The sequence below is a fragment of the Nelumbo lutea genome, chromosome 4, assembly GCF_056320005.1.
Source record: "Nelumbo lutea isolate HS-2025 chromosome 4, American lotus-T2T, whole genome shotgun sequence".
NCBI classification, from domain to species: domain Eukaryota; kingdom Viridiplantae; phylum Streptophyta; class Magnoliopsida; order Proteales; family Nelumbonaceae; genus Nelumbo; species Nelumbo lutea.
The window spans coordinates 91,257,757-91,270,292 of record NC_142687.1 but is presented as its reverse complement, the minus strand read 5'-3'; the positions used below and the strand labels follow the sequence as shown (position 1 = coordinate 91,270,292).

General features: G+C 41.5%; 2 protein-coding genes across 5 annotated transcripts in view; one reads left to right on the top strand and one right to left on the bottom strand.

The window, feature by feature from the left end:
* Positions 1-1,558: 1,558 nt before the first annotated feature.
* On the top strand, positions 1,559-4,078 carry LOC148861772 (uncharacterized). Of its 2 annotated transcripts, none has more exons than XM_088983156.1 (2): positions 1,559-2,223; positions 2,367-4,078. In XM_088983156.1, exon 2 carries the CDS (start codon positions 2,416-2,418, stop codon positions 3,826-3,828), a length of 1,413 nt encoding a protein of 470 aa, XP_088839282.1. In that variant the 5' UTR covers positions 1,559-2,223; positions 2,367-2,415; the 3' UTR covers positions 3,829-4,078. The 2 variants fall into 2 exon arrangements, with proteins under 2 accessions (XP_088839282.1, XP_088839281.1); XM_088983155.1 differs by having other exon boundaries at positions 2,156-2,272.
* A 737-nt stretch (positions 4,079-4,815) lies between these two features.
* The window catches only part of LOC148861771 (mediator of RNA polymerase II transcription subunit 33A-like), a 33,440-nt gene continuing 25,719 nt past the window's right edge, over positions 4,816-12,536 (bottom strand). For all 3 annotated transcript variants that reach the window (XM_088981853.1, XM_088981855.1, XM_088981854.1), the window contains exons 6-12: positions 11,589-11,949; positions 10,889-11,099; positions 9,995-10,109; positions 9,696-9,857; positions 8,416-9,079; positions 7,825-8,031; positions 4,816-6,422 (exon numbers count right to left, since the gene is read on the bottom strand). In XM_088981853.1, the coding sequence (XP_088837979.1) occupies positions 5,302-6,422; positions 7,825-8,031; positions 8,416-9,079; positions 9,696-9,857; positions 9,995-10,109; positions 10,889-11,099; positions 11,589-11,949 (2,841 nt within the window). In that variant the 3' untranslated portion in view covers positions 4,816-5,301. The remainder of the gene's footprint in view (positions 6,423-7,824; positions 8,032-8,415; positions 9,080-9,695; positions 9,858-9,994; positions 10,110-10,888; positions 11,100-11,588; positions 11,950-12,536) is intronic.

Below are 12,536 nucleotides of genomic sequence, written 5' to 3'. Positions count from 1 at the left end.
AAAATAAGTTTTGAGTTGCTTTCTTAATTAAAGGACTTTGATGGATTACTAAGCTTGGTATATTTGCTTGATCGGGTCTGCAAAGGATGTTTCACTTTCTTTAGGTGGGTGGGGAAGCATGTAGCAAGATAATCTTGTATAATTTTTTTACAATTTTTTTCTTTTTTTTACTTAAAGAAGAGAAAATTCAGAATAAAATATGTCATAGCATAATAGTGTATGAAAAAGTTACATAAACAGCAAGAATGGCAAATATTTCTTTCTTTTTAATTGCTCCCCAGGGAATTTCCTAAAAGAACAAAATAAAAATGCCATGGATAGCCTCTTACTTTCATTAGGATAGAGGATCTGAAGGAAAAATTACCATCCCCCCACTCAACTCAACTCAGGCCTGTTTGGTTCATGGGAATAGGGGTCTGGAATTGGAATGAGAATGAACCATTCTAATTCCAACTGTTTGGTTGGGTGGAATTGGAATCCCATTCGCATTCCTGGTGGAATGGGATTCCCCCATTTGAGGGAATGGCCATTCCTCTCCCCCCCGAGATTTCAATTTCAATTCCAACTGTGAACCAAACAGACCCTGTTCCAACTGCGAACCTAACAAAGCCTTGTCCCAACTATATGGTGTCAACTACATGAATCCTGTTCCACCATGCTGCTCTGTTTAGCGCCACGCCCATTGTAGGAAGTCAGCATCCCCTGCCAGCTAATTGCTAAAAATATATAGAACACATCAAGGGAATGAGGAGCCCATCGTTTATTGTCTATTTGTCTTGACCTGGTGGTGTTAACCATCTGTTATACTGCATCCTTTTGGATGGTTAGAGGACAGAGAAGACGACTAAACACAGACTGAGACATAGAAGGCAGAACGAGAAAGAAGCTTGCCAATTCAGGGGTAAGACAAGTTCAGAACACCTTGTCCAAGCAAGTAAGCACCATTATTGTCCTTTCTAAGCAGCAACCAGCAAGTAGACAACAAAAGAATCTTGATTGTAAACTAAGTTGTGGTTATACCCTTCTATCATCAAAGACCAAACTAGAAAACAGAAGAGCACTGGAAAACCTACCAAACATGTAAAGAAGGTAATGATCTAAATGGAGTATAATTAGAGATCAATACCACGAATATATAAATATCAGGGTAGAACGAAAGATTGATATCTCAAAGAACAAAAATGAGGCAAGTATACTGTGGATAGTACATAATTTCCATATACCCCAACAAGCTTCCTCTAAAATCTACTATGCGACCAGACACTTGGGATCCAATCCCGCCTGCAACTTGGACCCATTTCATAAATAACTTTCATATTAGATCCCTTTTCTTGTGGAAATACTTTCCTTCTTTCTCTCCTGGTAGACCAGACACACACTCTCTCTCTCTCTCCAACATGATGAATTTATTGCTTTTTTTCCTACTGCAATGTTTCTTTTTAAGGACTGTTGGGGCAAGCTTCATTTTAGAAAGGTAATTGCTATGTATCATATATTCTTCAAAATCAAAATCTTTCCAGGTTTTATAAAGATAAACCGAAAGGCTGCACCTAGTTTTGTTTTGTGACGTGGTTATGCACATCAGAAACCAAATACAGGGATTGTCCTCCTGCTCGTTGAACAACACCATCCACCCCTCGATTGAACACCACCTTGGATGGTTGGACCCACTTGATTATGCATGCATCTGTTTGGAAATGCAGTGGAGTCGGCACAAGCTTGAAAATAGAAAATTTGAAGGTGAAATTATTGGAACCAAGGTCGGACTCGGCCATCCGGTCGAATACAAGGACAGACCTCAAAAGCTAAATTGGTCAATCCCCACAAACGAGTCAATGTGATTGAACAGAAGAGCCGTAACCGAAGTTGCGGGTGGATGGAGAACGAAGAAGGAAATGGCAGTCAAGACGGAGGAAGGAGGGCGAAGGCGAGCATCCACCCAATATCCATGGGCATCAGGACATGGACATGAAGTTGATTTGGTTTTATGGGTTTTGAAGAAAAATGGAGGGAAAGTAACTGAATTCTTAGTTTTATTAACTACCTCTGTCTTCTGTCATTCGGTTTGTCCAGTCTGCAACGTAAAAGCTTGAGAGAAGTGCGCCATGTAATGAGACACGCTCGGACCTGTGGTCGCAGGCGCAATGAAAGGGCGACTCCTGGACTGCTCGGGGGAGACACTTGTCGCCCTCGTCTAAGAAACTGCTGCTCTTTGTGCGCCAGGTAGCAATACACCTGTCCTCTGCATCTTCAATCATCTTTACTATAAAAAGTAAAGCCAAAACTCAACGTTTCCTTCATCTCAGTCGATTCCACACTGCTTATTTGGATAATTCATTCACAGAATCTCTGCATTAATTTTTCAGTTTTCTGAATTCTCACGTCGGAGAAGGATCAACTTGATTACCTCTGGAGATGGCTCGGCCTATCCACTGTAACGTGTCAGTTGTTTTGGTGTTGGTCCTTGTGCTGATTGCCTCCTGCAGAAGCAGTAGTGTAAGTGAAGAGGGTCACCACCACGAGAACGAACACGCGAAGTCAGGGAGGGAGGCTAAAGAAACGACGGATTCATGGACCAACTGGGCTAAGGACAAGATCTCCGAGGGCCTCGGTCTCAAGCATGACGACGGCAAGGAGACCGCTAAGCAGGCATACGATGCAACCGGAGACACTGCCAGGACAGTTCAGGATACTGCTTGCAGCGCTGGACAGTACGATGCAGATAAGGCCGGAGATTTGAAGGAAACGGCGAAGTACAGTGCTAGCAAGACCGGAGCAGCTGCTAAGGGAACGACAGAGTATAATGCGGACAAGGCCGGAGATTTGAAGGAAACGACGAAGTGCGGTGCAGGCAAGGCCGGAGAAGCTGCCAAGGGAACAGCAAATTATGCTGCGGACAAGGCCGGGGATTTGAAGGAAGCGGCAAAGTGCGGTGCAGGCATGACCGGAGAAGCTGCCAAGGGAACGGCATACTATAGTGCGGACAAGGCCGGAGATTTGAAGGAAACGGCAAAGTATGGTGCAGGCAAGGCGGGAGAAGCTGCCGAGGGAACGGCAGAATATGGTGCGGACAAGGCCGGCGATTTGAAGGAAACGGCAAAATACGGTGCAGGCAAGACCGGAGAAGCTGCCAAGCGAACATCAGAATATGGTGCGGACAAAGCCGGAGATTTGAAGGAAACCGCGAAGTACGGTGCGGGCAAGACCGGAGAAGCTGCCAAGCGAACGGCAGAATATGGTGCAGACAAGGCCGGAGATTTGAAGGAAACGGCAAAATACGGCGCAGGCAAGACCGGAGAAGCTACCAAGGGAACGGCAAACTACGGAGCAGACAAGGCTGGAGATTTGAAGGAAACTGTGAAACAAACAGCACAATACGGTGCAGACAAAGCCGGAGATTTGAAGGAAACCGCAAAATACGGTGCAAGCAAAGCCGGAGAAGCTACCAAGGAAACGACACAGTACGGTGCGGACAAGGCCGCAGATTTCAAGGAAGCGGTGAAGGGGACGGCACAGTACGTTGCAGACAAGGCCGGAGAAATGAAGGACTCGGCGTTGGGAAGACCACGTCACGGCACGGAGAGAGCAGTGGACATTGGAAACATAAGCATGGAGGAAGTGAGAAACAAAGCAATGGATGCAGAGCAGCAGCGTGGAGCCACGGAAAAGGCGAGGGAGGGTTGCGAAGCAGCGAGAAACAAGGCTGGAGAAACTCTGGAGAGTGCCAAGGAGACCATTGCATCCAACTACGACACAGCCAAGCAGAAATCGAAAGAAGTGAAGGATAACATTGCTGGTCTGGGTAGAACTCGAGACGAAGAACTCTGAGAGAGAGAGAGAGAGAGAGAGACCCTTGGGTGGCTCGTCGTCGTCGTGGCTCTTCACGACCGTTAGTCAGTTTCGCTCGTGCAACTTTTCATTTTATATAATGTATCTCTATAGTACTGTTCTAAGACATACTGTACTGTTGTAAGTTTTTTTTTCTTCTATCTGTAATTGTGTTTGGTTTTCTTTGTCATCTGTTGTTCATAAGAATCTGAATGAATCAAAGAAAAACTAGTATACTTCATCCTGTTAACCCACTGTGATCATTGGGTCCTTATTATTAATTATTTTGTGATGAGATGATTTCATCAGAATAACGAATTGGATTGCAGTTGGGAGTTGGGATGGATTCATCCCATGATAAGTACCTGTTCAATTCAGGGCTTACCCAAGTCCAAAGTGAGACCATCCTTCATCCGTGTGCCCATAGCTCCAACCTCACTCACCAGTCACCATCTAAAAATTAAAAACAGAAGTCAGTATTTGATTTTGGCGATGCCATTTTAGGCCATTTTTGGATGGAATCATGGAACCAATGCACTTTTTTTAATAAAACAGTGCTGTTTTGTTATGTCATTTTCTTAGAAGAAAAAATATTTTGATGTTTCTTAGACTATACATCTTTTCCAATTTTCATGGCGTGGTATGGAAAAACGCATAACCAGGTGTGATCTTAAAAAATAAATTTCATATGGGGCACCGTTCTTCCAAGAAAAAGGCATCTTCTGCCACTTCAAAGCTCAAATCATGGATTACTGTTTTCAGCCATTTCAAAGCTCAAACCAAAATGCTTTATTTCATTTTCACCTAGAAATGGTTGCCATTTTGAGCAATGCATCGAGCAAACATATGGCAAATTTCAGTCCAAGAGGCTCTCTGCTTTCCCGTCAGAGCCATCCATCATTTATGCAAAAGCCCGAAAGCACTTATATGTTACAAGTAGAAGCAAAAACAACCAACCGTTTAGCTATGTTTTGCAATCATGAGAAGTGTCAAATCCTTTTCTTCTTTTTTCTTTTTGAATTTGTTCCTTGATTTTACATATATGATGATTCTACAGAGAACATAAAATTATAAACTAAACCATTTTTATGCTTTTGTATTAACAACATGAATTCATTCAGAATTTACTTCATAAAGCAACAACAGAATTACAAGTCTTTTCCTGGGGCCTGGTATCTTCCCCCACACTAACTTAATCCTCCTTGGTCCTTGCTACTGAGTCAAGCATGACAGATTATTAGTCGATTTAGGAGCCCACGACCACGATGCCAATGCTTTTACTTCTACCGACCTCTGCCCCAGCAAATAACCGAATTACTGCTACTATACAGTTTCCTTCAACAATTACGCCAAACCAACCTGTTGAGTATTAGACAAACAATTCCATCACCTCTAACGAGCAGTATTAGTGTACAATGAAAGGCTGCAAGGAAAAATCGTGGTTATCAGTCATATCAGTTGTGACGAGAAGATTCATATCTCACTCTCCACTACTAGTTCAGCAGCCGCTCCCATTGCCTCAACCCCTCCACTTCCAAGCAGAGCAAGAGCAAGTTCCTCCTCGTTCCACTGCCTTAGTCCCTTGCTTAATCTCTTCAATACATCCACCTCCACCTCCAACACCCATACGGGTGTGCACTCAACCATTAGGTTCACAAATGCTGAGACGTATGCCTGCCAAGTGGCCCAATCACAACCAAGTGAAAACTTACCATCAAGTGCACTTGCCAGGAATTCCATGTGAGCCTGAAGGATTTTTGGCCGACGTTTTGAAGAAGATGTTGTCGAGTCTACACCCCAAGCAAATGCGCCACAAATCACAGCAAAGTAAGCAAGTGCATACCCTCTTAGCATTGCCACAATCCCTTCACTCCCTTCTCCTTCCTGCTCCGACCCATGTGCAGACAGAAACCAAGAAGGAAGAGTTTCTTTGATCAAGGATTGAACCAGACCCAAGCCACCAGATAACCAAACTAATGAAGCCCCAAGTAAAGCTGCAACCTTCACCCGTGTCATTGCTGCAGCAAGTGAAATTTGCCCATATCTCATCCCATATTTGCTCTTGTTCAGCTTCTCCGTTCTTTCTCTCAACTTCCCATCACTTGCTATTTCTCTCACATAGAACATCAGAAGCGAGAGAATCTCTTCTGTCATGAACATGATGTCTCTGATAGATCGGTGTACTCGCAAGTAAAGAATACCAGGGGCAACAGGGGAGAACCCTCCATAGAAATGGGATCCAAAGCCATGACCAAGAAGAGATCCAACCCCACCATTGCTAGAGAGGGGCGAGGAGTTAAGGCCAAGTGTTGCTGTAAAGCAGGTTTTTAAGAGCTGAACTACAGCATCACTGTTATGGTGGAAGATGGTACGAGACGCAGAGAAAACAAGAAAATCACTCCATTTCTTCACCTTCTGGGCCCATAGAGAGGCTACAATAGGCATGCATGGCCATGGACAACTTACTGCAAGGGATTCCAAGGCTGGACCAACCAGATTAAGGAAGCGTTCTGATGCTCTATCAAGTTTGAATGTTATGGTGAAGCTCAAAAAGGCAGCCAAGGGCAGCGGAAGTGTGGCCACAGAGCTTCCTCCTGCCAATAAGAAAACCAACAGAGTAAGGATAAAAAACCAGTTCACTAAGCCATGATAAATAGATGCTCAATGTTCAGAAAGAAGGGATATTTTTTTGTACACATCAGTTTCTCTGCATAACTTCTGCAGCATCTATATATATAATAGGACAATCTTCTTGTTTTTTATTTTTAATACTATTTGCAGGGGGATGGGATACAAGCACTTACCCTGATGAAGATCTTCAGCTAATGTTGCCTCATGGACTTTCAGTAACATTTTTTTCAACCATCCACAGATTGGACTCTTCTAGTTGGGGCAGTTTTGCTCAGAAATAGCCTGAGCCCTTTTCCCATCCCCTCCCCCCCCCCCCCCAAATCCTATGGTGGAAAACTCGTAAAATGATTAATTTCTCAAATTTACCTTTCAAAAAAAATGATCTATCAATATGTACGCTCAATTTGAGGGTTTAATTTCATATTTATATTGCACATCACTCTCTCTGTTCATATCAATAGAATCTTTTTGATATCCTTTGTCTTTTATCATTCTCTTTGTTATCCAATTAAAAGAAGCTGTAGTCTACAGACATGGACATGGAGACTAACTATTGTGCTTCAACATAGACATGGCCAAATGGAAACATACACTGAGAGAATCAACCAGCCCATAAATCCACTACCATCCAACCACCAATGCATATAGGTTGTGGGTCCTTGTAGTTGTTCACACTTCACAACAGGAAGATAGTTGTCAAATATGGAGCCCACATTAGAAATATATAATATACATGCTTCATGCATGTTCTAAAGGCCATTAGCCAATGTCAGTCCCAGCTATCTGGTCTTGGGAGGGGTAGAATGAGATTTTACCATTATATTGAGCAATGACCACTTCATGCATTTTCTCAGTTATCAAATAAGAGATAGAGGAGGTCACACAATTTTTAATGTATGAATATGTGTCCCTAGGCACATTCTAGAAGGGTTTAAAGATAGACACATCTGTGTGTGTCTGACCTTATTGCTGATATATCTTTCCAACACCTGCAAACCCACAAGTGCTGGAAGCCTGGGAAAAAATATTGTCTGGTTACTCCAAAGAAATGTAACCTGGGTATGAGATTGGTCTAAGTGCCATACTTGCCTTTACTAATTTTAGGGTACAGAGACATAGCTGTGGATAATATCCTAACAAATTTCCATGAATTTTCTTGTTTTATGTAAGTTCTACGGCTTACAAAATATTACTTTAGCATAGAAGGGTCTGGCTTGGATATGTTCCTTATGGATCCCATCCCTACCCATTTCACATGTCTTGAGGCTCCTGGTATACATTCTATTTCCTCTGCAGAAACAGGAAGTTGACTTCTATTTAGACCCAACAAGAACAAACAAACACATTTTCAAGCACACTATGCACCTGCAGCGAGGCTTGGAACATCAACTCCGGTGGCAGCTAGAATCCTTTTAATCTGCTCTTCAATATTGGACAGATTTGCAGCAGGGCTTGGCCAATCAGTTCCATTCATAAAAGCAGGCTTCCAAATACCACGGGTCACTTCAGCAGAAAAGTAGCTGACAATAGTTGCCAATGAGGCAGGAAGAAAATCAGATAGATCTCTTAGACCTGAGATGCAAGATCAGAAATGTTAAGTCATACTAAAATTTCAAATCAAAGAGTGGTACCCCACAAAACTACAACTTAATACACACACAATTAGTTATTGCCAGGAGTAAGGAAGAATAAAATATAAGCTATTGCCATGGATTGCTCTATCCCCACCCCCCACCCAAAAAAACAAAAGAAAAAAAAGAAAAAACAAGGAAAAAGTCAAATAGTTATAATCATCTGCAAAAGTCTAACTATTGTTTAGGTGTCTTCAGAGATTCTCTAGTATTCCAGAATGGAACACCTGCATTAAACCGAGTCCAGTTGCTTTCTTTCCTACATGTAACTATTGAACTGCCTATGACAAAATATGTAACCTTGCTTAAGTCAACCAGAACAAACCTATAGCCAGGTCACGTGGAGACAATCTTCCATGGGAACAGGTTGTAAGAGCAGCATCAAGCACAAAGGGAATGGCTTCCAGGATATCCCATGCAGGTAATTTAGGTCTTGCAGGTGCTTCATCATTTCCAGGACCAGAAGAACTACTACTGCCAGAGGTTCCGGGTGTTAAAGACTGGTTTCCTTTATTCATCTTTCTGAACATCATGTTTAGGAGTCCATCAACGATCTGATGGACTGGTGTTTCATGAACGACACCAGAGAGGGTGGAAGCTATGCAAGCTTGATTCTGCCGGTACCAGAGTTTTAATTTTGGGAAAGAGTCAACAAAGATTGGCTGTACAGATGATGGGCTTGTGGCTGCTGAGAATCTCCTGCTTTTATTTCGATCCTTGGATGTATTTCCAGAATATACCAATTGGGAGTTCCGAACCAACAAGAGGTATTCAGGAGTTAGCTGAGACCCAACTGGAGGCATGTCTCCTACTGACTGTTCAAGTGGTGGATGGTTGAACCTCCACAACCTCAATAAAAGGGTAAATGCATTTGAGAAAACTGCATGTGAAGAAATTTCCTCCCCTGTTGTGAGATTCCATGAGAGGTGGGGCACACACGAACCAAAAACCTCACAAATAGGCATCAATGCACCCGCAAGTTGTGGAACCTGATAGTAAATGCAGAAAATTGAAGAAAATTAGTGGCATCAACCGAATATGGAATAACCACCCAATCACCCATGGACATCACAGTAATTTTCATTTTTTTTCAGTAATACTGCTAGATTGGTTTTCTGTAAATATGGCTGATGAACTTGGTTTCAATTGACCACATCTTGGTTGGGGCACAGAAATAAGTCATATCAAGTTGCACGCATGCACCAACCAACCTTTATATTCTGATTGTTATTCCTTTTGGACATCCAAGAGGTGCAGTGCATTGAATCAAAGGTTGGGAGACACTTGGCCGTGCAAAAAGTATGGGTACTTATGGACAAAGAAGTGATATCCTCAATCATGTGAAAGAACATTTGAACTACGTAAGATTGATAAATCATGGAATTCATTTTCCCTCAATCCATGTTACCAAGATACAGTAAAGACATGGCCTGACAAGGGGTCTGAAATGGAATTTAAACAGTTGCACAATAAAGTGCCAGACACAATATAAAATCCATGCACAGGTGTCTGGGTATCATAAACCTCAATAAGAGGATCATTTACCACATAAATTATATTTAGGAGCCCTACAAGAAGAAATGGGGTACTAGAAGCTGAACCTACCAAACCATGTAATGAGATAACTTGGATGCAGTCAAAGGACGCTATCCCAACAAGAAGAGTGTTCAGCATTGGAGCATAACCTATCAAATGACTGTCACTCCCAGAATAATCTGCAGGAACTGGAGGAGACAGCAACCTTATTACAAAATGAATGGTGTGTTCCTGCAAGAAAGAACCAATATTTACTTGGAACGGTTTGAATAGGAGGAAGAAGACAGAGGTAACCCCTACAAAGTATATCCATCCATTCATGCAAATGTTCCTTGCTGAATCCATAGAAAGGACTTGTGCCTCGTTACCTGTATATTCCAACCTCGAATTAGAGATGCCCCACAGAGAATGGTAGCAGCAGATATCTTCTCATCATCTGACCCATTGACTGCAACCCCAAATATTTTCTCGAGTTCTGCTAGGCTTCCATCAAATTCATGAGTTTAAATTCAGTGGCTTTACCCCAGAGGAAATCTAAAAAGCAGCATCTGATATACCTGGCTTCAGGAAATAAATAGGATATAACTGAAGACCAGGAAATCATTGAGTCCCACAGCAAGAACTCAGAAAGTTAATCCCAAGATCACTCTTATTGAAGTTTTTCTTTCCTTTTAGCGCATTGCACCATTGTGACCAAAGATATTTAGTCACAATACTAACAACTGAAGGATTAATATCACCAAAGTAAATGTAGATAACTAAAAGGTCTAGGTGATTGGGTATTGAATTTGCAGAAAGCACAACAATGTCTCTGAACTTATTTATCAAAAAAAAAAATGTCTCTAAACTTCTTTGAATATCCTCCTCTGCAGTATGCAAGGTGCACAGGAGGTTGGAATCACCAATTTAATGGGTCTCACATAAAACATATCAAAAGCCAAAATTTATCTACTTAGATGATTCCAACTCTCCAATCCATGAAACATTAGTTCCTTTTCCTCCTATCTGAATCATCTGTCATAATTCCAGACTTTTCAGAAGGATTTCATGGATTATTGTTAGGAATAGGATAATTGCACAAGGTCAACTCTTGGCCTGATATCTCCAAGATGGCTTCCATAAAATGTTGGATGCTGACACCAAGTATGATATAGGTCAAGGAGAAGTATACTTTATGGTCATGGTATTTATATCTAGAAGCAGGAAGCAGAGATTATGTATCAACATTTACATGAACATTTGAAGGAGAAGTACTGGCATACCATGAAGCTGGAGATGAAACCAAAACATTTATCATTGATGGAGTTAATGGAGTGCCCTTCATCAATGATGACCAACCAGGTGCTTGACCAGGCACAGTATGAGGTACTTGATTGATGCGTCTGTTTACATAGCCTGGCCAGAAATATGCTGATGTGTCTAGCAGATCTCTAGCAATACAAGCCTCCACTATCAGATGCCACATGTTTCCAACTGCAAGCAGGGTCAAAGATATATAAGATTGAGATATACTGCAAGAATAAGCAATGATTCCTAACAGAAAAAAAAAAAGAATAGCATCAGATGAACTATAATTATTAGAATAAAACAAATAGAATAAGTAACAGAAGCCACAAGGTATTGGAAAGGGAAATTCATATTAGCCACAGGGAATAACCCAGGTACATACTACCAAAATAAAGTACCGGGATAAGTAGCACACACATGGGAGTGAATCTTTCATGCAATGAAATCCACCAAATATTTAGATGGTGGTGCCTCAGTCAGGGCAAATGTTCCACTTGGTTCAAACATATTTAAAAGTGGACCTCATTCCCATCCATGCAAGTAATATATATATATATATATACATATATACACACATATATATATAACAGCTAGCCCACACTTTCCCCACACTGATGACCCTCCTACTTGTTGAATCAATTCTCTAATGTCAAAAGAAAAGGAAGTACTGCTTACAACAGCTAATTGGCATGTCACTTTTGCTAATGCACTCAAAGTAACCACTTCCAACTGTGGCACCTGAAACAAACATCATGGCTTTCATAGCAGCCTGGTTGGCTACAGAGATAACAGACTGTGGTGGGGTCAGTAGCCCTTCATAATCACCCAGTATCTGTAAGCTGGAGACTAGATCCCTACGACGCTTTCCTGCAACCTGTTTCTCTTTCCTTTGATTGTTGGGACTCTGTCCAGCTTCATTAATTAGTGCAGTTTCCTCTTCCTCAATAATATCAGCAATTGCAAGAGTTGTTATAGAGAGTAACAAGCATAAGCGGGTATCGAGGCGAGATACAGGACCCTCAATAGGATCTCTTTCCTATAGAAACAATAATTAAAGAAGGTAAGTGTATATCTAATGACAGATAAATATAGGATGCTTTGATGCTCTCTGGGAATGTAAGAATAACGCTTACTTCATACAATGCATCTGGCACCTGATTAATCAATACAATAGTACAAATCAATAGTTGAAGGGGAATTGCCCCTTCTTTCTTGTATGAACATGTAAGAGGTTGGATATGGCATAGCCAAAAATTTGGACCATAAAGGCAAAAATAAACCACCAAATGCATGTCCTCCTTCCATAATTATCTTAAATTAGTTCTAGGGTGGATGTGTAGTATTATCTAGTCAGTTCTCAGTCCAATGACATTAAACGTGTACAAGATATGGGCAAAAATGAAAGAGGTGAAGAAACCACCACAATGAAGGAATGCATTTATTTTTATGAAGAAGAATGCACGGGGGTTTAAGGTTAGCTAAAGACCTAAATTACACTAGTTTGCAAATTGAAGGGAACTACAAAAGTGGTAGTGTGTTGGTTGCAGAATGAGGATATGGTTCCTTGGAAGTATAGGAACTTAATGAAGGAGATAAAGGAACTCAAAAAAAACAGAAACATTA

Coding starts and splice junctions, on each gene's coding strand:
- LOC148861772 (XM_088983156.1), top strand. CDS start 2,416: ATGGCTCGGCCTATCCACTGTAACGTGTCAGTTGTTTTGGTGTTGGTC.